This window comes from Psammomys obesus, unplaced genomic scaffold (assembly GCF_907164565.1).
Source record: "Psammomys obesus unplaced genomic scaffold, mPsaObe1.curated_primary_1811, whole genome shotgun sequence".
Taxonomy (NCBI): Eukaryota; Metazoa; Chordata; class Mammalia; order Rodentia; family Muridae; genus Psammomys; species Psammomys obesus.
Window position 1 is genome coordinate 3637847 of NW_026585685.1, and position 24424 is coordinate 3662270.

The window sequence follows — 24424 nt, forward strand, 5'->3', positions numbered from 1 at the left end:
CACACACACACACACACACACACACACACACACACACACACACACACTTTTATTCCATGGGTGCCAAATAACCACTGGAAAGCCCAGTGCCATAGCAAACCCTGTGAATGGAGTCAGGACAGCCCAGAGCTGATCTGTCATCAGGACCCTGAGGGGCATCAAGCCCATGCTTTCACCTCTAAGCCTGGTTTCCTTCCTGGCAAAACCTGAAGAATAGGCAAGATGGTGCCCACAGGGGAAGCTCCCCAAAGCCCGCTGTGCCCGAAGTCTGTGTGCACACTCCCACTGCGTAGTGAACAGTCTGCTATTTCTCTTCCAGCTGGCCGGATCAGCCGTTATTGCATTTGGACTATGGTTTCGGTTTGGAGGCACCATAAAGGATCTATCGTCAGAGGACAAGTCCCCAGAGTATTTCTACGTGGGTGAGTGACTTCAGTTTCCCTAAGGGTTGGGCATGAGGGGCCGGGGAGAGGGAGGGGCCGCTGCCTCACCTCTGTTCCTAAGCAGTTCACCTGGAACTGGGGGCTGTGCCTCTGCGGCCCCCTCCTCTTCTCTCCAGGATGGAAGAAGGCCCCAGTAAAGCGGATTTGTTTCCTTAAAGAAGTCTCAAGGAAATGTAACCGAACTCCATCTTAAAGAGTTAGGAAATACCCTTGTCTCTGGAGTAGTTCACCAGTTCACGCAGGGTGTCATGGGGGCCCTGATGAGTCAATATTTTACTTTGCGATCCGGTGTTTGTTTTAACATGGAAACAACTCAAATACAAGAGTTACTTCAAATTTTGGGGGTGCTGATCTCAAAACTTCCATCAGAAGAGACTGCTGAGACAAGGGAAGAATCCCATAGAGGGGACAGGAGAGGCCTGTCCCTGGAGAAGGGGCAACAGCCACGTGTCCTGCCAAGACAGGAAGGAGGTGAGGTGAGGAAATGGGGGCGGGGCACAGGTGAAGCTGGTGTTCTTCTCAGGGGCTTTGGTCCCCCTAGTATTTAGCCCTTCTCTGCCCTCCTACAGTGGTTCCAGCATTGTGTCCTCATACAGCATAATCCAAAGGAGAAAAAGGAAGTTTTGCTTCACATGTCCTCTTCCAGAAGTCTCCTTTTGCAGCCTATTGACCAGAACTGCATCGTATTTCTATGCCTTAAGCAACCATGGTTCATGAGAAGATAGCAATGGCTGCCTCTCTAAGTCTTGGTCCTTAGTTTCCTTGTTATGCCTGGTGCTGTTTCTTGAGAAAAAAAAAACCCAGCCCTCCAAGTTTTGAGCATTGACTATGGGCATGCTTACCGTTGCTCACCATGGGCTAACAAGGGAAGATGTGGCTGAGGAACCAAGGTAGACAAGCCCATACTCATGCCCTGCAGCACCAAGGATGGGGAGAAGGAAGGATTCAGGCTGTTCATAGACTGCTTCATTGCTTTTGCTCTACTAGGTAATTCACTCATTCTACATCCGCTTGGCTTAAGAACACTTAGGCCAATAAGCAGCTGGCTACTTGATCGGCCTGGCGACCGGCACTAGAGCTAGGCTGGGAATGTAGAAGTAAAAGAACCATGTTTTACTGGAGTTAGCAGCCTGGAGCTTCTGACAACCATTGGATCATGGCAGGGAGGAGACAGAAAAGAAAGCTGAGCGAGGGTAGCCACAGGCTGGATTCTGGTTACGTCATTTGAGTCCCTGAGATGATGTCTGGTTATGTGTCTCACTATACTTTCATTATCCTCAAGTCCACCGGAGCAGGTTTCTATGGCTTGTCACCATAGAAGGATTCCTGGCATAAATGTCCACACAAACATGACCTGAAAACACATCTGTTTTGTCAGGGGCCGTGAGCGTCCCACTTGGCTTAGTTGAGACAGCAAGGCAGGAATGTCTGAGTAGAGCAGCTCAGGCTCCTGGTCAGTGCAGGAAGCTCTGGTGTTGGTAAACACTCAACCCTGGTTTTTGTCAAAGTGGTTAAATGCCAACATAAAAGAGAGCCCACTTTTGCCTGCCTACGTTTGCTCAACATTTTTGAGTTGAGAGATCACAAGATGTCCTCAGGTCAAAACCAGAACTGTACTGGAACTTACTCTATAGCTGATGATGTCTTTGAACAACTGTTCCTCCTGCCTCTGCTTCTGAAGTACTAGGATTACAGGTGTGGGCCACTATGCCTAAATGATATGTGAGATATATAAATGATTTGTGTGATATAAATATATGCATATATTTTAGAATATGTTTCAGAATCCAGGCCCGGTGGTACTTGCCTGTAATCCCAGTACTCAGAGAGGCAGAGGCAGGCAGATCTCTGTGAGTCTGAAGCCAGCCTGGTCTACAAAGTGAGTCCAAGACAGCCAAGGCTACACAAGAAAAAATCCTGTCTCAAAAAACCAATAAAATAAAAAAGAGTATGTTTCAGAGTCATCGGCTCATACTCACTGCCCGTTTGTTAAAAATTGCTCTAAACAGGCTAACATGTTCCAATGGTTTGTCAAGACAAAACCCAACCAGATGCAGTGGTCCCTGCCTGTAGCCCCAGCCTTTTGGGAGTGTGAGGAGGATCACAGAGAAGGAAAGAAGAGAAGCGTGCCAATCAGCCTAGAGGGAGGAAACCTCCAGGAAGACACATAGACCACAGGCAGACCTTGTAGGATTGCCCCATGTTTGCCGGGATGATCTCACTTCTAGCATCCTCATTCTCTCTCTGTGATAATGGAGTTTCTCTCTATCCTAAGGCTCTAAACCAAATATCCAAGCTGGATAGAGTGGTGGGCATTGGCCAAAGCAGGAAGACACAGCTGTGGGAAATGAGGACAGGGAGAGAGGGTAGTCAGGCCGACTGCCGCCTGCTGCCTCCCTTTGGTGTCCCTCTGGGCACAGGCCAAGGCCTCGAGGCTGACCGGGATCTCCGTGTCCCTTGGTTGCTTAGGTGAGGAAGGAAAAGGCTGGCAAGAGTGGCGCTGGCAGCGGGAGAGCTCGGGTTACTTGGGGTTTCCTAGACTTTCTCCACGCTAGTTTCTTTCAGGGAGAAAGCCCTGCCTCTTCCTAATTCCAACAACCTGCCCTTCCCCATGTTGTTTTAAATGATGCTTCGGGGTCTTCCAGGATCACAGAGTGGGGAGTGCTCCTCTCTGCCTCAGGGAGCTGGAGCCTGGGCTGGAGCACATGAGCTCACGTCTGTGTGCAGAGGATGTGAGCAGGTTTCTCCAGTGGGGGTGCCCACACAAACAGGAGGCACTTGGCTCTGCAGAGTCACAGCCTGGCTGCCTCTGTCTCCCCCTGCTGAACTCAGAGTCCCAGAGCCTGGCTTTGATTGTGGCTGGAGGTTGTGTGGAAGGAAAAGTGTTCCGTTGCTAAACATTCAGGGGCAGGCTTGCCTTTTTAAACGCTCTGACTCACCCTGGTAATATTTTTTAACTTCATCCCTGACACCACGCTAGCTGGATAACAGAGGCTACCTACCCTGTCTGGACAGCTTCTCCGAAGCCATTCTGTCAGAAATCAGAAGAGACAATTGTCCCAGAACTGCAGGTCGCTACCGTGAAGGAAAGGACTTGCCCACATCCAGTCTCAGAAGCCCAGAGTCCTCGACCCTAGCTCTTTTAGGGGAAACACCCAGGAAGCAGGAATGTCAGACATCTCAGGAACTCCTATACCAGTTAAACATGGCAGATAGATGGCTAAGAAACTCACTGTTCTAGGTCTCTACTGAAACCCCAGCCTGGGAGTTTGGGGTATACACTTTGGCTCAACTCCAATTTACCGGTCATAGCTGTGCAACTTTCATTTTCAGCATCTCGGACTCTGTATCTGTGAACTTGTGTAAGTGTGACACTGACTCAGCTAGGGGTGAGTTGTGAGTACATACTAACTCTCGCTGTTCAGGTACTGAGGGAACACAGATGAAAGGCCACCCGATGAGGGGGAACAGCACGACAGAGGAGCAGTCGGGGTGGACTTACAGACCAGCTTGTGACGTGGCCTTCTCATCAAGAAGGTCCTTGAGATGACGTGTATCAAGTGCGTAGTATATGCACTACCCAGAGAGGGCTGAGCCAACAGGAAGTGCTACTTCCCACCCGTGATGTGGACTGAAACCCATAAAGCATCTAGAATGCTAATGCTGATCGTTAGCTGCTGCAGCCGTATTTTAGAAAGCACCAAATATTTCCCATGAAATATATGCTTCTCAGACAGAAGCATGTATTACTCTAAACACAGATACAACTAACGCATAGAGTTGGTGATTTCACATCCACTGGTTCAGCACCTACAAATTCAAACAAACCCAGATCAAAGGTTTTTTTTTAATGCATCTCTTCTAAACATGCACAAACCTTTTCATGCCAGTCATCCCTAAATAATGAGTCTAACACCTATAGTGTTGTGCTAGATAGTATAATTAACCTAGAGATGACTTAGCGGATGCAGGAGGGTGTGAGTGGACTATATGCAAATACGATCCTATTTCATGAGGGGCTCACATATCCACTGGTTGGTATGTGAGGGATCTTGGGACTAATCTCCATGGAGACTCAGTGACTGATGGCAGTAATTATACGCATTCAAGGGAAGCTGGAAGAGAGAGTTCTGTGGAGACACACACAAAAAATTTTAGATGAGAAAAAAATTATCATTAGCAGGTTGCATAAGATGATCTTGCTGCCAAAAATCAATGGCGTTGGCGAGCATGCCAACACATCTATTCCCAACAAGGGATTTTAGATGAGGTTATGTCAGTGGGCCTCTAACAGGCCCTCTTGTTCCTTTGTTAGCTGAAACGATGCTACAAGAAAGATCTTCACTCTGAGGAGGAGGGATGTAATTGTCAGGGAAGAAGATGTCCCCAGAAAGCTGCTGCTGGCAGCATTTCACTGGCATTACAAAGCCCAGTCATCAATGATTTGTAAAATTGCTGTTTCAAAGGGGTTTCTTTCCTTCAAATCAAGGAAAATAGGGCTTAGAAAACATGAGAGATTTATTAAGTAGGTCACATGTCTGTCCCGTGTGCTGTTGGGGCACAGGGACTCCATGGATGCCATCTTGGAATTAAAATGTAGTTTTAAGGCTGAGTGTGGTGGCACATACCTTTGATCCCAGCAGGCAGATGTCTGTGAGTTCAAGGCCAGCCTGGTCTACAAAGTGAGTCCAGGACAGCCAAGGCTTGTTACACAGAGAAACCCTGTCTCAGAAAAAGAAAAGAAAAGAAAAATGTAGCTATAAGCTAACTGATCCATCTGCAGCTCTTTTTAAAACCATACCTTAGATAAGGTATCCTTGAAAGATGCAGGAGGCCTTACATTGTGCAGAATCTTAGAGCCAGATTGGACAGGCCCAAGGAATTGTGCATGTGGAAATTCTCTGTGATTCTCTCCAGCTCCACAGAAAGTCTCCTTTGGAACCAGGAGGACAGTTGTATCTTTTCATGCAAACAGAGGCTTACTGTGGAGAGGTCTCGCGAGCCAAAGCTGCTAAGACGCTTAGGTTGTTTTGCCAGTGCTAGGCGTTGAATTCAGTTGGAGTGAGCACATCTCCTGATTGTTGCCAGAGAGACCAGGTGAACTGTGCTCGCTGGGGAGATGCTCTGTCCTAAGTCCTCGGGGCTCCCCATACACTGGGAACCTGCCTTTTCAGGGGCATCATTTTCTGTTTCAGACCTTCTCAGGCTCTGAGGCCCCCTCCCACTTGGCTGACATTGGACAGCACAGCCCTTTGGTGACCTGATACATGCCCACGGCAATAGGATCTCAGAACATGTGTCTAAGCATAGATTTGTGGTCGGGTGAAGTAGCTGGTCCGGAACTTTGAATGTGTTTCACTCCATCCATGAGAGAAATATCTACTGACTGAGGGTTCCCACTTGTACACTTGTAAACAGGGTGTTCCTGAACTCTTCAGAAAATTATAGGAACCTGCAAACGCCTGATTCACAGCAAACCAGGACGTGGTCACACCACAATGCTCACAAGCTGTGGCATAGATGAGGATTTGGGGAACTGGACTGTAGGCTGTGAGCCTAACCTTATCTACGTACCGGACCAAACAGCAGCTGTAATGGCAGTGAGGGGAGGCAATGACCTTCTCAACAAGAAATCAGAAGGTTTAGATGGCTCTCCCCTGAGGCATTGTGGGAAGGAGCTGGCAGGGTGGTGCTGCTGCTGCTGCTGCTACAGCCTCCACTGCCACCACCGCCCCTTATTCAACCAGTTTCAGTTAGGGATGCAGGGTGGTAATCGGGGTCTGGCCTCTGACCTCTTGTAAAATCGCAGAGATTTCCAGGCTGCTTTGGGGAACCAAGGAGATGATGGAAATGAAAGAGCTTTGAAAAGTGACAACATCAGGACTATAAGGTGTCCGGGCCGTGGAGCCAACAATGCTGTTGTTTTTTTAAATGGTATCAGTTCTCTTGTAACCGCATCCATTCCCCCATGAAGCGATCCTCTTAGAGAAAAGGGAACCAGAGGAAGCGATAGGGTTGGGACAGCAGGAAATGTGCACGGCCCTCCAGACTGCAAAGCCAACGCTTCCCCGGCTTGGGAACCCCGAAGTACCTTGAGGACCTTTAGGCTAGGCTGGGCTGGGCTGGGCGGTACAGGAAGCAGTGTAGCTAGCTTGTGGCCTCATCTGGGTCTGTTCACAGATAGGCCTGCCCACAAACTGACTGCAAGCAAACTAGGGGAGCCCCAGGAAATGCCTGAATGTGAGACTCAGGGGTTGCCCACAGAGGTGGGACCCCAGCACCGCTGCCAACCCCACCCACCTCCGGGTGAATAAGAATGGTTTCCAGGTGACTCATCTCACTAAAATGCAAAAGAAAAAAAAAACAGAGCCCGGCAGCCTTACTCAAGAGAGTCAAGTGCCAGGCCTGGCATTGTGTTCTCCCTTATCTCAGGATCCGAGAAGGAAATCAGGAGGGCTTGGCTCAGGCCGCCCAGAACCAGCACGTTGGAGGCTGTCTGTTTTTTTTCTCTGTGAGGAAATCTTCCTGGGGCTTGACTTAGAAGGTGAAATCTCCAACCACCCAAAGTAAGGCTGCTGCTCCTGCCTGGGAGGCAGTATGGCCTCTTAGGGAGAACAGCAGCTGGTGACCTTGGGGCAGTTACTTGACTCTCTGTGAAGTCCTTAGTCCATGAAAGCTACTCCAGTCAACCTACCCTAGATGACGGCAGCAGGGCCTGACAGGAACAGCCCGTCACACATGGAGCCATTGTACTAAAGTTATCAAAAGGACAGTTAGCTCTTGGTGAGAACATGGTGAGCTAGTCTCCATTACCTTATTGTCCACCCTCATTGGCTGGTTTGGGGTTTTGGTCTTTGTCCTTTGTTTTTTGGTTTGGTTTGCTGTTGTTTGTGGGTTTTTTGTTGTTGTTGTTGTTGTTTGTTTGTTTGTTTCTTTGGTATTTTGCTTTATGTTTTATTTTGTAACATGCCTCCCATGTGTCCAAAATATGTGGCATTGCCCCCTAAAGGAGAAATATGCACACAAAACTGATCATGTGCCTATGTCCTGTGTTCCTGTCCTTGCCCAAATCCCTGCTCTGTTCCCTCCAAGCCTCTCAGTGATGAGATGGCCATCAAGTCCAGAGGACAAGGGGCTCTGGGGCTCAGGAGAAGGCCTGGACTTGTGTCCCAGCTGTGAGACCATCTCCTGATTACCCCCAGACTCGCTGTCTGGGGATTTAGGGGGGTAGTAGAGCTTCCTCTGCATGAAGGTGCAGCCTTGAGACGCAGTGTTTGGACTTCAGGAGGCCTGTGGTGCTGTCCATTGCAACAGCTCTGAGCAGTAGGTACAGGCGGCCTCTTTGCCACTTTGGCTGTGCGCTCTCAGCCAGGTTGCCTGGCTTCCTTCAGGTTCATTTTCCTGCTATGTCCACCGTTCTGACAGTAGATGCGATGACTTTGCTGAGTGAGCCAGTATGTACGAGATGCAGACCATAAGCATCACCCTTGCGGGCAGGTGACGGCAGAATGTTCTGCAGAGATGCAAGCCAGAGCTTAGTTGGTATGTGGGACAGGGCTCTTGTCTCCTGCAGTGTTAGTGGTTGGCCCAGCCTTGGTCAGGCTCTGATGGTCTCCCTGGCCTCTCGTCCACAGGGCTCTATGTGCTGGTTGGAGCCGGGGCCCTGATGATGGCTGTGGGTTTCTTCGGGTGCTGCGGAGCCATGCGTGAGTCACAGTGTGTGCTCGGATCAGTAAGTGGGGTTTATGGCATGGGCACGGGATGGCATGTTTATGGCAGGCTTCCCCGGAGGGAGTCAGGAGACCTTGTTAGAAGTGCGAGCGCCTCTAGGACATAAAGCCTCGGCACTGGACCCCCTCTCTGATGTCTGTTTTCCCCATCTCCTGCGTGAGAATAATATTATCTTTGTTCCGGCCTCATATGGAAAATGTGAAAACAATGAGGTCATCAGTGTAAAGATGTTTGGGGAAGAGTGCTTAGGAATTGATTGTTCTTTGAGAAATAATATTTCATTGTGGATGAGGCAGCTTAAAGATTGCCATAGCCAGGAAAGAACTGTTATCTACAAGGAAAGCATTTTGGGTTAAGATCAATAACTTAGTCAGACATCCCTCTGGTGCCTTATTTTAACCAGCAGCTTCTGTTTGAGAAAACAACAACAAAAACAGTCTCTGTTACTTGCTACCCAGCCACTGCTCTGAGGCCTAAAGGAGCTGAGTGGCAGAAGAGAGAAGGTTCTGGACTTCTCGCCTAAAGCAGGGTGTTCTGAGACCCCTCGTCTCCCATTCCCATCGCACTCTTCAGGCTTTCCATGTGTGCCTGCTGCTTCTGATCTATGGCATGTGAAATGTCTGTTTTTTTCTCCTATACATTCTTTCTTTCTCTAAAAAACAACAAAACAAAACAAAAAGGCTGAGAAGCTCTGTTTTGTTTACCACAGAGCTGAGTTTGATTAGCAAACCGAAGACCTGGCAGACCTTTATCTATAAGGGGACACACACACACACACACTTCTTCTCCTCTCTCCCTCTTCTCAGAGAAGCCTTCCAGACCACAACACTCACATCACACTCTTCCCCGAGCCCAGGTGTCGCTGGCAGCCATATTTCCTCTCCACAGAGCTGACTTGGTCATCAAGTATTTATTGAGTATGTCAATGCTGGGTGCTGTGCTAGGTGATAGGGTTTCTGTGTGACTGTCTAATATTCCTTTATCCATTTTTAAAAGCTTTGTTCATTTACTGTATCTTCTTGCCCAATACAAGCTTTATGATAATGGAGAGGCTGGGATCTTGTCTACCATTGTATAGCCAGCACAAAGGACAGAGCCTGGCACAGAACGCATGCTCAATAAACAATTGTTCAGTGAGATGACAGACAAGCCACACAAAAGTGCCTGAATAGTTGCATGACGGAGACAAAGTGGGTAAAGAGTCCCTATTATCGGCCACATAGCCCGACCCATTGCCTTGCCGGGGGAACCAGATGCAAACAGGGTAAATGAGTTGAAAGGGTATTAAATTAATGAAATTAGTATTTTCTCTCCACAGTTTTTCACCTGTCTGCTGGTGATATTTGCTGCTGAAGTAGCCACTGGAGTATTTGCTTTTATAGGCAAGGACGTAGTAAGTAGAACCTACAAGTTCTCGTGGTTGTTAAGGCATTTTTCCCATGTCAAATGTTATAGAATACCCAATGCAAAATGTTATTAAGAAACAAAATGTCCCCCCCTCCAAATTGTGTAAGTAGAACCTTTGAACTTAGTATTGTACAGACCTCTGCATGTATATATGAGTGGTAATATATGGTTTCTATTTAATGTATAAACTGGTCTGTGGTTGGTTGGTTGGTTTTTGTTCGTTTGTTTTGATTTTTAGGATTTCTAGTTTCAGGTTGTGCCTAGCTCAAAGTGAGGCAGGCATTAGGTTACAGAGAATGGGGCAAGGAGGAAGACCCTACCTTCCTGTCTCTCTGACTGTCACTTATCCCAACGGCTTGGCCTAGACAGGGGCCACACTATTGTGAGGAGCTAAAGCCTGGCCTGCTGCATGCACGTAGCAACCTTAGTGCCCAAAACAGGTTATAAGGAGAGTCCACAGGGCACATGGCCTTTTAGAAGGATAAGAAGCCTGTGACACAGAAGAGTGGAAAGGAAAAGAAGGAAGGATAGAGCCTCGAGAGGGTTGTATTTCCAGTGAACTCATGTGCCATCCACACTGTGTATATGAGCTTAAGCGTAAAACTGATAAACATAAAAAAATGAGTTACTGTCACCCCTATGAAACTTTCTTAACATGGCTGCTTGTATCCGGAGGTTACAAGCTTCAGATTAGCTCCATATGGAGCTGAAGTCTGTGGATTTAGGGGTCATAGGTCTTTGCCCTAGAAAAAGCATTTACTAAGCTGCGTGTGATATCTGGGTGCAGAACATCTTCCGTGGCAGTGGACATCTGCCTTTCGGCTGGCATGGAACCACACTGTCACAGATTTCACCTCGAGGGGCTCACCAGGAGCTCCAAGATGGGCCCAGCTGACAGTGGAGCCACTCGGGTTTAGAAATCCCCACTGTAGGAGGCGGGGCTGATGTAGGAAAGCATTCTTGGTCAGCTTGTTCTTTCATCTTCAAAATCGTCTCAGGAGCTCCAGAATCTGCGTTTTGCTCTGTGGGTGCAGAAACATCTTAAGATACGAGGCATGTGAGGAAAAGCAGGGTTCCCAAACGACACAGAAGGGGGAATTTTTCTTTGGTAAAGAGAAAGTATCTGCAACTTCCCCATTGTTTTTCCAGGCTATACGACACGTACAGACCATGTATGAGGAGGCATACAGCGATTACCTTAAAGACAGGGGAAGGGGAAATGGGACTCTCATTACCTTCCACTCGGCAGTGAGTAGCCTTACTTCTTCTTTGACATCACATTTTCTCCTAGTCGTGTGTAGGCCAGGCTCTCTCTAATTGTCTAAATTAAAAATAAAAATAGGCCAGACACCGTGCACAAGGTGCACACCTCTAATCCCAGCACTCGGGGAGGCAGAGGCAGGCAGATCTCTGTGAGTTCAAGGCCAGCCTGGTCTTCAAAGTGACTCCAGGACAGCCAGGGCTACACAGAGAAACCCCACCTGGAAAAAAAAAAAAAACAGGAAAGAAAGATAGAAAGAAAAGAAAGGAAATAAATGGAAGCAGCTGTGTCTTATTTTAACTCTGATAAGAACCGTAGCTCATACTTTGTGTAGACCTTTGGCTAGAATGAAGCCTACCTCAGATTCACAAGAAGTCAGCATGTGTGCCCAGAAAAGACCAAAAAGCATGAGCAGGACCCTGGGAAAGCCACCCAAATGCATGTCATTCCTCTCAGAGGTGACACTGTGGTGTGACGGAAGCAAGCATGTTAGCCTTCAAGCCAGAAACGCTCAGCAGCAGCGCTCCGTCTTAGCAGCTTTGGGACTCTGAGTGAGTTAGTTAGACCTCTCTGAAACCTGCTCGGCTCACTCCTCATTTGTAAAATGAAGGTGGTGGGAAGACAACTGTATTCCCTTCCAGAATGTTCCATGGAAATGTGCTGGCGTGTGGTGTTTAGAGAAAGGCTTACAGAGGAAAGGGGCCAGACCGGGGCCGTTCTGTTTTCTTAAACGCTGCACTTCTTCTTTGGAGAAGTAACTGTGAACTTCTGGACCATGTGTTTCCAGGTACCTGGCTCTGTATGACAAGAGTGTCTTAGAAGGTTCCTCAGAGACATCAAGCAGCACACAGATCCCTTTGTCTTAAGCAGCCAGCCCCAAGGCAGGGTGCCTGTTTGCCAGCCAGCATTCATGCCTTCTCTTGTGGCCCTGGGCTTTCCTGTGGCTACCCCTCTTCTTTTCTCAGATAGTCCCTGGCTAATGAGCCCTTCCTAAAGCTCAGAAAGCTTTGCTCCTTCACAGGTTTTTGGATGTCAGGTCTGAGGGAGCTAGCACGTCAGGCCCCTTCTGTCTTTAAGGTAGCGCTTCATGGAGGACACCAGCAGTTGGCTCCTCGCCTTACACCACCTTGAGTCACTTCATGTCGTAAGACATCTGCAGCTTTGGAGAAGTCCTGTTCCTGGGTTGCTAGCACAGTTCTTTGATTCTTCCTTCGCTCTCCAGAAATAGCAGTTTGAGCCTCAGAGCTGCTTTGTGGCCTTGGCACTGCCAGGCAGCAGAGATGCTGAGCCTTGGAGCCAGCGTTCCTGCCTCCTGTATCCTGAAGCCTCTTCTCACTCTCTAGTTTCAGTGCTGTGGAAAAGAAAGCTCTGAACAAGTCCAGCCCACGTGTCCAAAGGAGCTTCCAGGCCCCGAGGTAAGCTGGGTGGTTCCAGGTTCCCTTCACCAGCCCCCGACTGTGAGGAGGTGTTGATGACAGTCGAGGCAGAGAGGCTCAGGTCTTCCTTCCAGGGATTCTAGGTGGCTGTCTCCCTGTGCATCCTGAGCCTTACTCATGCCATGTGAAATAGACAGCAACACCAAGTCAGGTTCCTCATACTCTGGGGAACGACGGGAGGCTTGATTGCCAGTGGCTATGCCATTGGTTCACCAGGGCCAGAGGTCTGTGTTCCCCACATCTTTCTGGGACAGTAACAGCTCTGGTAAATTTAACTGCTCTGTCAGGTATTCTACAAGTATAAGAGAAGAGACAGTCCCCCCCTCAGTGGCTTCATAGGCTAGCCCATGGCTGTGGTGATATGCAAAATGTCTGTCCAGGGAACCATGGAGACAGCAGAAATAGGGAAGCTTGGAGTGGAAGGATATGAATCTTGTCGAAGGGGAATCAAGAAAGAAGCCAGAAGAGGGGCATGCCGGGAAGATGCTCTGTTGGTGTAGAACAGGAGCTCAGAGGATTGCTGATTAACATTTCCAGGAGCGACAAACTTGGCTTTACACCTGGAGGTGTGAGGAAGCCATCGCTGTCAGCGGACTGTGAATCCCTTTTGCCTCGAGAAGGTCCTCAAACCATCTGTGCCTGGAAGGTAGACTGGAGGGCTGCAGGGTCATGACGGGGCCTGATGCAGGTGGTGCCTGTCTCAGATTGGACGCAGAGGGGAAGGGCTGTTCAGAGGCGGAACCTACGGCGCAGGGAGACCCATTAGAGGGGGTCAGGGTTGAAGGATCCCTGCCTGGGTGACCAGGGGGACAGAGGCACTGCTCGCTGAGAGCTCAGTAGCATGAGAGGAGTTCCGAAGGCAGATGAAGAATCAGACTGTAGGGTCTGAGGATGACACAGGGCTGGGGATCTCAGCACACGGACAGCAGCTGGAGCCGTAGGAGTGAACGAGGACACCTAGGGAAAGGGTGTACAGAGTAAGGAAGAGAAGTGACATTGTCCTCTAAAGGGTAAGGTGAGGTCAAGAAGCCAGAGGAAGAGATTATGAAGAGAAAGTCAGAGTCCAGACTGGTGCCTGGGAAGCCCAGGGAGGAAGTGGTTTATCCAGAGTCAAGTAGGAAGAAGACAAATAAATGAAGGTTAAAGACCCTTTCCTGGATTTGATGCTTACAGGGTCCTTAGTGACCATGTCAGAAACTCAGTGAAGTAGTTGCAGAGAGCACAGGTACAGCACGGTTAGGTAGAGATGTGAGACTGTGGACAATGGTGTTGATACATTCAGGTACTTGGCAATGAAGGGATGAGAAACAGGCCTCACCTGTCACGAACTGCCACTGGAAGCATTGCATCAGGCTGACAAAGACCTGTCTGGAGCTGTTAATGCCACTGAGCTAAGTGATGGCTATATTAAAAGGAGCATAGCGCACTCACCAGGGGCCCAAAGGAGTCTGTGGCTGTCGAGATGAATTGCAAAGGGTGAATGGAAGGCGACATTCCAGACTGAAGGAAGACAGTTGTTTGCAGATAAGTCCATCTTTGAGTGGAAACAGAAAACCCAGGATACCTGTGAGAAATGACTTCTTCAAAGAAGAGGGACCCATTCTTCAAGGGATATGCTCGTTTCCTGGGAAATCTATTTCTGTTCACCCAGTGTGGGACCAAGAAACAATCCCACCAAGTCTGGTTTGCTGAGCCAATGAGTTTACTGGGGTTACTCACGGGAGCATGAGGAAGGAGTTACTTACAAGACAGGTAACTTAGACAGGCATATCAACAAAATGACATGTAGCATGGACATCAACACCTGAAAACTACACATGAGAGTCTCCTTTGCACGCGGCAGGCAGCTACACTGTAGAGGAGGCTCCTTCTCTCCCAGAAACTGTCTACACCTTATGACAGTGGGGAAAGGTCTAGGCTGTCTTGGAATTTTCTGAGCTCTCTGAGTCTTGTAAATTTCTTGCGAGGTTTTCATGGGCCTGGTGAGCCTCCTTCCTCTCTCCAGGAAAGATGTTTTCAATGCTGAGATAGAGCTAAGGGTTGGATTGAATTTGCATTTTTATTGAGTTTTGCTGGGATCAAAAACAAAAAAGGTTGATAAGCCATCAACAAAAAAGGTTGATGGCTGATGAATAACCTGGAGTTGAGCTGATCCAGCGAGAAGACTTCACTGCTCCTTGCCGCTCACATGAGGTTAACGGCGACAAGCTGGACGGGAGGGCGGGAGTGCGGAGGAGAAGGTGACATCATCAGTACTAATGACCCCACAGGTCATTATCAGAGAAGATGAGAATCCACCACTGGGTTCTGGCTTCTTCACCTCTACAGAAAACGGTGTCATTCACGGAATTAATGAATGCAGGAGAAAGAGCCAATTATAGAAAAAGGAAACAGTACAGTGAGTGTTTTAAGATCTATGTAAATTATGCATCTCTAGGGAGGAAAGATACGGATATGCACATGGATGCAGTTACCCGGGAGGCCAGAGAAGTCAGATTCCCCTGGAACTGCAGTTACAGGAAGTTGTGCACCACCTGACACCGGGGTGGGGAGCCAGACTCAGATCCTCTACTCTTAACCATGGCCCATTCTCTAGTGCCTGGTTTAGTGTTTTCAACATTGTGGTTTGGAAAATCTGGTGTGTGGCTTAGAAGAGACGTTACAGTACCGATGACATGTAATTTTGGAGTTGTAGATACGGATTTGACTCATGAGATTTTGAAGAAAAGGACAAATGTGAATAAATGTCTAAGCAACAACCCCATTTAAGGCTGGGCAAAGGGGAGCAGCCAATTAAGGAACCAGAGGGAGGAGGACACCCGGGAATGACAAGACCACTCAGTGTTTACTGATTCTGCCTGTCAAGTACTGCGGATGCAAAGATGAATGGACAAGCTCCCTACCAACAAGGAACCTGCTGGCTATTAGGATATGTAAATGCTAGAGTTGACACGGTGCACCGTGGGGGTGTGGACAGAGTTTGAATGGTGCTCTACACGCCCAGGGAAGACATGTAGGAGACACCAGGCACAGGGTGACTGGGCAAAGACTGAGTGCAGATGACACCTCAGCTACATCTTCTACATGGAGAGGTAATTATGTAGTTTGAGCCAAGCACAAGAAAAATGAGTTCACAAAAGATGAAATGCAAATGACTATTAGACACATAAAAAGCATGGGCGATCAGAAGCAATCTTGAATTAAAAGCAAATTTAAATAAGATTCCATTGTTTAACGTGTGAGATTGACCAAGTTTTTCTTGTTGTCTTGGTTTGTTTGTTTGTTTGTTTGTTTTCTCTTACTGATAACACAATACAGGCAAGAATGGTGTTAAATGAACATTTTTAAAAACTGGTACAACAGTCCTAGAGAATAGCACTGTCGTGTAGCCAGGGAATTTAAGTGAGCTCGTGTTCTTTGATCTAGACATTCTTTTTCTCAGAATTTATTCTAAAGAAACGAACTGTTTTAATGTGTGCAGGAGCTAGGGAGATAGCATAGCTGATAAACTGCTTGCCACACGAGCATGAGGACCTGACTTTAATCTTTGGTACCACATACAAATCGGGGTGTGGTAGAACTGCCTGTAACCCCAGTGCTGGGAAGGTGGAGACAGATGATCTCTGGAGCTCCCTGATCAACCGGCCTTTCCTAGTTGGTAAACCCCAAGTTCCATGTAAGACCCAGCACCAAAACACAAGAGCAACAGCTCCTGTGGCACACATCCACAAAAGAAAAGTGGGGCAAAACACAGAGAGAAATTTTTGTGCAGTGGTATTCATTACAAAGAAGATACATTAATAACCAAATACTGATTTCTTAATATGCAACAGAGGGATATTGTTTAAATTATGATCCCTTCATAGGATAGGTTTTATTGCCACTAGGAACTACAATTTCAAAAAATATTTAATGAAAAGAGATATTTTTAAAGTCCCTTCCTATTGAGTGTAAAAGCACACAGATATAAAAAAGTGAGCTGGGTGTAGGGGTCTTTTCTATACACAAGAATCACCAGCAGTACTAGTTATGATCTGAGCAGAGGACAGATGTTTCTTATTTTCATTTTATTAATGTCTATTTTCCAAAATTCAATGACTGTGTATTCCCTTGTGAATAAGGAAAGCCAATACATGTTTTGTAATTTGTTTTTCACAAAAGAAGCTGTCTGTGGATGGAAAGAAAAGCTGTCGGCAGGGCTGGAGGAGGGCAGCAGCAGGAGACAGGTTGCTTTGCTGGCCTTTGAGTGAAAACACTGAGCTCTGAGAGACAGAGGGTGAACGCACAGGAAGTAAAAAGGGTGGCTGGCAGGCTTCCTGAGAGGGGGTGAGATCCAGAGCTCATCTTCCGCAGAGAAGGGCACCTCGATGGCTCTGAGGGAAGGGAGAGAAGCGGCAAAGGGATGCTCCTGTCTTTTGAGCACTCGCCATCTTCAACAGTGCTGGCACAGAGGAAGGCAGTCTCAGAGTTCAGGTGAAGGGAGGAAGGCAGGAGTGCTGCAGACGGATTGGTTTTCTCTGGCATGCCAGGAAGCCGCTGTCTCCAGCCCTGCTCCACGCTTTCACCAGAATGCATTATCCTTCCTCTGTGGCTCTGCGTCCTCTCCGCCAAGCTTTCCGAGAGCAGAGGAAGCTCACTGCGCCGTGTCCACCCACCCAGTCCAGCGGCTGGCACGGGGTCTGCAGAATCAGTAAACGTAAGACGAGATGTGAGAGCAGTTACCTCTTCATGTAACTATATGGGTGTCAGCAGCCCCTAAAGATCTGTGTGCCCTGAGGACACTTCTGGGCAGGGCATACCTCTGTGTAGGAAGACTGCAAGTTTTAAGTGTTTGTCCCTGAGAAACTAATAATGGTCCCACATGCTCCCTTCTGCCTCCTGCCCAGTTTATACCCCTATCTATGAAGGTTTTTCAAACCCTTTTCACAGATCTCTTAAGAGTCAGAGATCAGAACCAACAGCCCAGCTAACAGTGGAGGGAATGATCTTCTAACTCCCAAGACATAGTTTTCCTAAGTATTGGCTTTCCATAATTTAATCCAACCCCATGCAGACTTTTTAGTCTCTAAATAGTAAAGCGTGCCTTGCACAGACAAATACATCAAGTGTATAACACATCTGTTAAGCTGTAAATAGCAAAGAAGGTTATTATTTAGAGAATATCCTATCATTCTTTGCTGAAAGTAAGAAGAGGCCTAAGTTTTGCGATGCCTGGTGTTCCCTAGAAATGGCTTTGTGGAGCCATATTTCAGAGCTCTGAAGCAGACCATTGGCCTAAATAGAGAAAATCACCAAAAAGAAGAGGATTACATTTACCCCCAACACTAGCTTTGTAGTTGTCAGGTTGACATAACTCATGAGGGATGGTCTGCACATGAGCAGAAGCTGACGCGGATTAACTCACAGACCCATCTTAGCAAAGGGAAGGATCGGGTCAGGAGACAAGTCACACAATCAATTTTTATTGCTGACTTATTTTCCAAAACAGAATTGCATCGACAAAATTGAAACCATAATCAGTGTTAAGCTCCAGCTCATTGGAATCGTCGGTATTGGCATTGCAGGTCTCACGGTAAGTTCTGGAATGTAATCCTTTTGTCTTCTAAGAGGCATTAGACCCTTACATCGTATTTCTGTGCAAATTGGAGCTGGCAGTATCTTAAGTGACAAGTCTCATAATGGGTAAAGACCTTGGTTCACAATACAACCCCTCAGACAAAGCTAATTACACACATCAGTAGTAACCCTTGTAAAATACGATACACATGCTAGAGTCTACCTAATCATAGCCGTGACTTTATCATTGCAATAACTTCCCATTTAAACCTGTCACTCACTCTTAACCTCGGTAAGTGATTTCAACTCACAGTAACAAGATAGCAAGTGAGTCTCTTCATCTGCGCACTGATGGGACAGCAGAGGGCAAGCATTAGTATCGCACAAACTGGACTCCACCTCCTGGTTCCATTGCTTTCCCATAAGCCCTGAGACTGAAGGAGAGTTTCTTAATCTCTCTACATTTCAACTTCAATATTTATAGAATGGGAATTTTAAACACACCAGTCTTGCACGATTATTATGAAGGTCAAATGGGATAAAACCTATTACCTATTGTTACAAATTGATTTACATAAAATCCTAATTTTGCATTTAATAAGTACCATATTTCTATATATTTTTATTCTGGGCAAACCCAGAATTTAAGCAAGAAAATTGTCATATGTAAAGGAATGAAGCATGCTGTATGCAGCATCTGTTGGTGGCTCAGTACTTTAAAAGTATAAGAGTGTGTGGAAGAGAGGTTGGGGGTGTAGCCCTGTTTAGAGTACTTTCCTGGCATATACAAAACTCTAAGCTCAATCCCCAATACTGCATCACTTAGGCGGTGGTGGCAAAGGGATCAGAAATTTAAAGTCATCTCTGCTACATAGTGAATTTGAGGCATGCCTGGGCTGGCTACATGAGACCTTGTTTTTTAAAATATGTATGGGGAAAGAATTGGTAGCCCTGGACAGGTATGCCAAGAGTGGCAAGGAGGTCCAGCAGGGCCACGTAATTGAAGGTTTTGTGTGCTCTTCTGAGAGACTGAGCATCTGGCACTCTCTTAGGGTTCTATTGCTATGAAGAGACATAACGATGGCAACTCTTATAAAGGACCACATTTAATTGGAGCTGGTTTACAGATTCGGAGGCTTACTCCATTATCATCATGGCAGGAAGCATGGCAGCATACAGGCAAACATGGTGCTAGAGAGGTAGCTGAGAGTTCTACTGCTTGATCTGCAGGCAGGAGAAGGAGACTGTCACACTGGGCATAGCTTGAGCATAGGAGACCTCGGAGCCTACCTACACAGTGATACACTTCCTCCAACAAGGCCACACCTCCTAATAGTGCCACTCCCTATGGGCTTAGCATTTAAACATGAGTCTATGGGGGCCACGTCTATTCAACCCACCACAAGCACCTTCAAGACTGGAAGGACCTGTGGTGATGAATGGATGAGGAAGGGTTGAAAAGAGGTAAGATTGGAGTCAGAGCCCAGGGAAGAGGTGATTGCCATTATCCAGAATTTGAGCAATGGTAGTTAATGTTAAGATAGAATTTACTTGCTAGTCTGTGTATAGATTAACTTATGGTCTACACAAAGGCGGACCTACAAGGATGTTGAGGAAATCTGTGAATTGGTTCTTCTCAGGGGATACTCAAGCACTTTCCTTCTTTGTATCCAGAACAGAGGGTGAGGCAGTGGCTAGAAATACTATGCTGAGGCCCTCAAAATCCAGGGATATCTCACAGGTCCTCCCCACATGCTCTGGGGCTAGCCTCATTGCAACTCTGCAGCTCCCCAGTGATGATGCTGAAGCAGTGTCTTAGTCAGAGTTTCTATTGCTGTGATGAAACACCATGACCAAAGCTACTAGGAGAGAAAAAGTTTTATTTGGCTTACTCATCCACATCACCATTCGTCACCTAAGTCATGACCAAAACTCAAACAGGACAGGAACCTGGAAGTAGAAGCTGATGCACAGGCCATAGCGGGGTTCTGCTTACTGGCTTGCCCTCCATCACTTCCTCAGACTTCTTTCTTATAGAGCCAGGACCACCAGCCCAGGGATGGCACCACACACAGTGGGCTGGGCCCTCTGCCATCAATCACTAACTAAGAAAATGACTTACAACCAGATGCTATAGAGGCATTTTCTCAACTGAGGTTCCTTTCTTTCAGATAACCCTAGCTTGTGGTTGACATAAGACTAGCTAGCACAAGCATTTTGGAAACATCCCACAAAATGAAGGTATCAAGTATACTGTCCTAACAATCAGGCCATCTCAACCATTGCACAGCATGGATGCAGTCAGCCCTGACCCATGACCACAGCAAGCTGAGAGTGAAGGAATCTCTCAGAGGGAACCCCTCAGACTATACCAAGGACGAAGTGGGGGCACCTTCAAACTTGTAGCCCTGGAAAAGGGGAAATACTCTTGCTTGTCTGCCTTGAGTCAGCCCCCAGGAGTTTCTTCCCGAGTTCTTCCATAGGCAAGACTGCAGTGTAATCGCTTAACTAAAATGCCCATTCAGTGTCTCCCCTGCCACACACAGATGCTAAAATTCTTGCTGGCTAAGTCCTTCCCTCTGTCTGTGTTTGCCCTCCCAGGATAACTCCTGCCTGGATGCATTAAACATTCACAGATCCTAGTCTGTGTTAGGATGGGATTGAGGAGAGATCAGAGTTATGGTACAAATTTTAAAAACAAACATTACCCGTCGTTACTGAGGCACTCGCAAACAGGATTCCTCTGGCTGTGGACTCGTAGAGGTGATGACGGGGAATACCAAGAAGAACCTTGTGGTATTCTTTTCAAACCATAGGGACAGTAGTTACATCCAGGTATTTGGCTTCTCAAGAGAACTATCCAAGAGACAAAAGAAGTCGGAAATATTATAGCCCCATTCCTTCAGTTTATATTTTGGTAGAACTATTGAGTTTAACAGTCATGTACCATTTGCACAGATCTGGGCCAACAATGAAGAGAAGCCCCACTGTTTAACAGGGCTTCACTGTTCTAGGAATTAAAGCTTTTCTGACAGTTATACCATAAGCACGTTTACCTAAGAATTTAGGAGCATTTTTTCTGAACAAATAAAATAATATCACCTGAAATATAAAATTTAAAACCCATAAATATATCAGACTTTTGTAACTGTTAAGAATTGTAAGCCAGAAACAGAAACAGCCCTTTCTTAAAACAGATGTGTTTGTTAAGATAGATAACAGCAATTCAGCAAGGCTGACACAGGCATCTTGCTTGGTAGCCACCCTTAAGAAACATAGGAAAATGTTATTTACAGCCGATGTTGTTGGTTCTGATTATTTAGTAACTTGAGCTAGAGACTGCCACAGTTTGCTGGTCTTGCTATCGAATCCACACATGAAAGTTGCTAATGAGTGTCTCTTTCTGTCGCAGATCTTTGGCATGATATTCAGCATGGTGCTTTGCTGTGCAATACGAAACTCACGAGATGTGATCTGAAGATCCTTCATCATGGAAATTGCAATCTAGAGTTTTCATACTAAATGTCAACAAGAGCTTGCTCAGCTCATGTTTAATATTCAGGATATTAGAAGCTAAAATAATTTTCTGTTGACTGTATATTTGCACATGTATGTATGTATGTCTGACCCATTACTGATTTGACCCTTGGGTGAATGTCACATATGGTCTGTGTGTTTCTGGTATATGCATTGCACATACTGACATGTTTCCTGGGGATCCCTAGTTCTTGTATGCAAGGAAAATAACCTCTTTAAGTACCAGGAAAAAAAGCAGCGATAGACTTCTAAAAGCTGGCTATTCGGGAAATGTAATAATGGGTCCATTTCTCAGATTTTAGCCAAGAAAGTTAGATACATAAAGAGGATGCAGGCTTTTTAGTTAATGGAAGCAATAAGCTATATGAATTGAGGGGTCGTGGAGAAATGTCGATTGACCACGTCTGAGTTGAGTGTAAAAGTTTCTTGGAGTATATAAATATATTTTCCCCAGAATACAGTAAACCACAGTTTCAGAACTAAACACATCTGTAAAAGTAAATATAGCATGGAAAAATCTAATTTGAAAAAGTCATGCTTTCTTAGCATTTAAAAACAGAAAACCTCTCTCTGCAAAGAGAGTTACATGGGTAAGCATGCGCCCCATAAAAGTGAGTGCTTTTAGGACTAAATATGACAACTTTTAAGGGGAAGAAATGTTGTTCTACAAAGACCCCTCTCCTTTCCTGACTCAGCTTTGAACCGCTGAAAGCCTCGCCTTCCCCAAAGGGCTTTTATCTCACATTCCTTAGTGCTTTTCCAGATGAGGTGACGCAAAAGCAAGAACTCTGCAGTGCATGGTGGGAGAACTCTCGCTGCCACTGCACCTTCGGAATACCTCATAAATTAAGTTTACATAGTCTCCTAATTATTGGCATTTTTCTTATTTATCCATGTGGAGAATTCTCCAGAGATTAAGAATACAGTTTTATCTTTTAAAATAAATAAATCCCCCCGACTCAGATAGTATGTTATGGGGACCTTGTCTAAACCAAGATAAACACCTTCTCCATGATGTGTGAACACAACAAAAGCAAGTTAGTGAATTGAAAATATGTTTATATATACAGCTGCAGCACAAATAGATTCTTTATCAGAAAATCCCTGTGGAAATAAATGCTCAGGTTATTTAGGGGCCTGAGTTGTTGATTTTAAGTAGGAAAACCCAGGCACTCTCTGGCCTTTTGGCTGCAAGTGGAAAAACCCACAGTAGGGATCTAAACTTGGTTATTTGTTGTAATTTAACAACTTGTTAAAAGATGTAAATTACAGATTTTTAAAGATTGCATTTGGCCACACAAAGTGAAGGTGTGAGGAATAGCCACTGTGCCCACTAAGAACTTAAGACTTTGATATATGCTTTAAAAAAAAAAAAAAAAAGTGCTATGCTTCAAGAAACTTTTACAAAGTATTTGCTGCAAACACACAACTGCTGGGATGGTCTCGCCCACAGACCACTTTCCTCTTTCAGCTGTTCTTGCTACTGCTACTAACTTTGGAGGGAAAAAAAAAATGTGAGGAAATTAAAAGTGTAACTGTGTAACCTAAGCAAAGAGTATTTAAAGAAAAACTCACTTCATGACTTATATACTCCAGTAGTGGACAAACGCAACCTTTTAAGCAAAGAGTGATCAGTCTTTCTTATAGCTTTAGTTTATCTGTCCATCTGAAGACGGCAAACAAGCTCAAGTGTGTACTCAGGTTCCCCCAGCTCATAATTATTTCCCATTCCACAGAAATGAGATTCATTCCCTAGATAAATGAATAAGTTTAAAGAAAACCACAGTAACTATAAGAAGAATAGAAATAATTTTTTAATGCAGAGGAAGAAATCTAGAAATCTGTGTCAAGTGTGACTAGAGTACCTCTCCATGTGTTAAGCTTTCCAAAGAATGTGCCAAGAAAAATTAAAGAATTCCATCTCTGAGTAAAGATGGATATATATCTTTATGTGAATAGATAAAGCTATATCTATAGAGATATATAATCCCTATGTCTTTAACCTATACATATCTTAAATACATATCTCTTAAGGATATATACAGATGTAATTTTAATACATGTGTGCCTGTATGAAATTATGGAGATAAATGTTTGTATACACACCCATGCACATGTATATACTTTTTCAGTTATTTCTGTTTACCTGAACTAATTTGAGATCAGACCCGAACATTTTAAGTTATTTCAAATTAAATTTTCTACGTACTTACACTGCTTGAGTTACCTTAAAATCCGAGCGAGTCTTCTTACACACTTCCATGTGACTTATTTAAATGAGTGAACTGCCAATTTACCCAAACAATATGGTAAAAACAGACTGGTAATCCTTCCATACTGTTATTGTGAGATGGGCTCAGAAGCAACACCCAAGGATTCTAAGTATCCATAGTTGGGTTTTAACTAACACAGGCTCACCCAAATTGTTACTCCTTCCTGCAGAAACACTTGTGGCTTCGCTTGTCAAATTAATGCTGGGTCCAATATGGTTCTCCTGTGGCAATAGCCATCCTTTTCCTGTGGGAAACCTAACAGAGATGGCTGGGTGAGAATGAGTCTCAGGGGGAGAGGGTAATATTCTCAATAATAATCAATAAAGAACACAGCATTTTTCTCCCTTCTGAAATAAGTTTACCAAATATTCAAAGAGTATTCATTCTCTTGTCACTGGCTTGAGTTCATCTGAATCAAATTGGTATTTGTGTGTATTTTAAGAGTGAAGATTTTCTATTTTCTTTAAACAATCTCCATTTTTTACTAGAAGAAATATTGTGTATATAGATCTTTTAAAGTGAAAATACTACAGCAATACAAAATGTTATTGTTTGGTGACCTTATAAGAGCCAAGGCTGTCACAGTTCAGAAGATGCCCCTGGAAACAAACAGGGAAAACATGGGGAATACAGATAGCTTTACAAAGCCTGGTTTGTGCTGGCTTAAAAAAGCATTGAGTTAATATGACTCAATGCTTTTGTGTGTGTGTGTGTGTGTGTGTGTGTGTGTGTGTGTGTGTGTGTGTGTGTGTTGGGTTTTTTTCCTGTATATTATGATTT

The 24424-nt window shown here is 45.6% G+C and overlaps 1 protein-coding gene across 1 annotated transcript in view; it reads left to right on the plus strand.

Moving 5' to 3' along the window:
* Nucleotides 1–24019, plus strand: part of Tspan2 (tetraspanin 2) — a 40496-nt gene extending 16477 nt beyond the window's left edge. The window contains exons 2-8 of the mRNA XM_055628534.1: nucleotides 320–422; nucleotides 8078–8175; nucleotides 9493–9567; nucleotides 10731–10829; nucleotides 12186–12257; nucleotides 17767–17850; nucleotides 21247–24019. Of these exons, the coding sequence (XP_055484509.1) occupies nucleotides 320–422; nucleotides 8078–8175; nucleotides 9493–9567; nucleotides 10731–10829; nucleotides 12186–12257; nucleotides 17767–17850; nucleotides 21247–21312 (597 nt within the window). The 3' untranslated portion in view covers nucleotides 21313–24019. The remainder of the gene's footprint in view (nucleotides 1–319; nucleotides 423–8077; nucleotides 8176–9492; nucleotides 9568–10730; nucleotides 10830–12185; nucleotides 12258–17766; nucleotides 17851–21246) is intronic.
* Nucleotides 24020–24424: the final 405 nt, after the last annotated feature.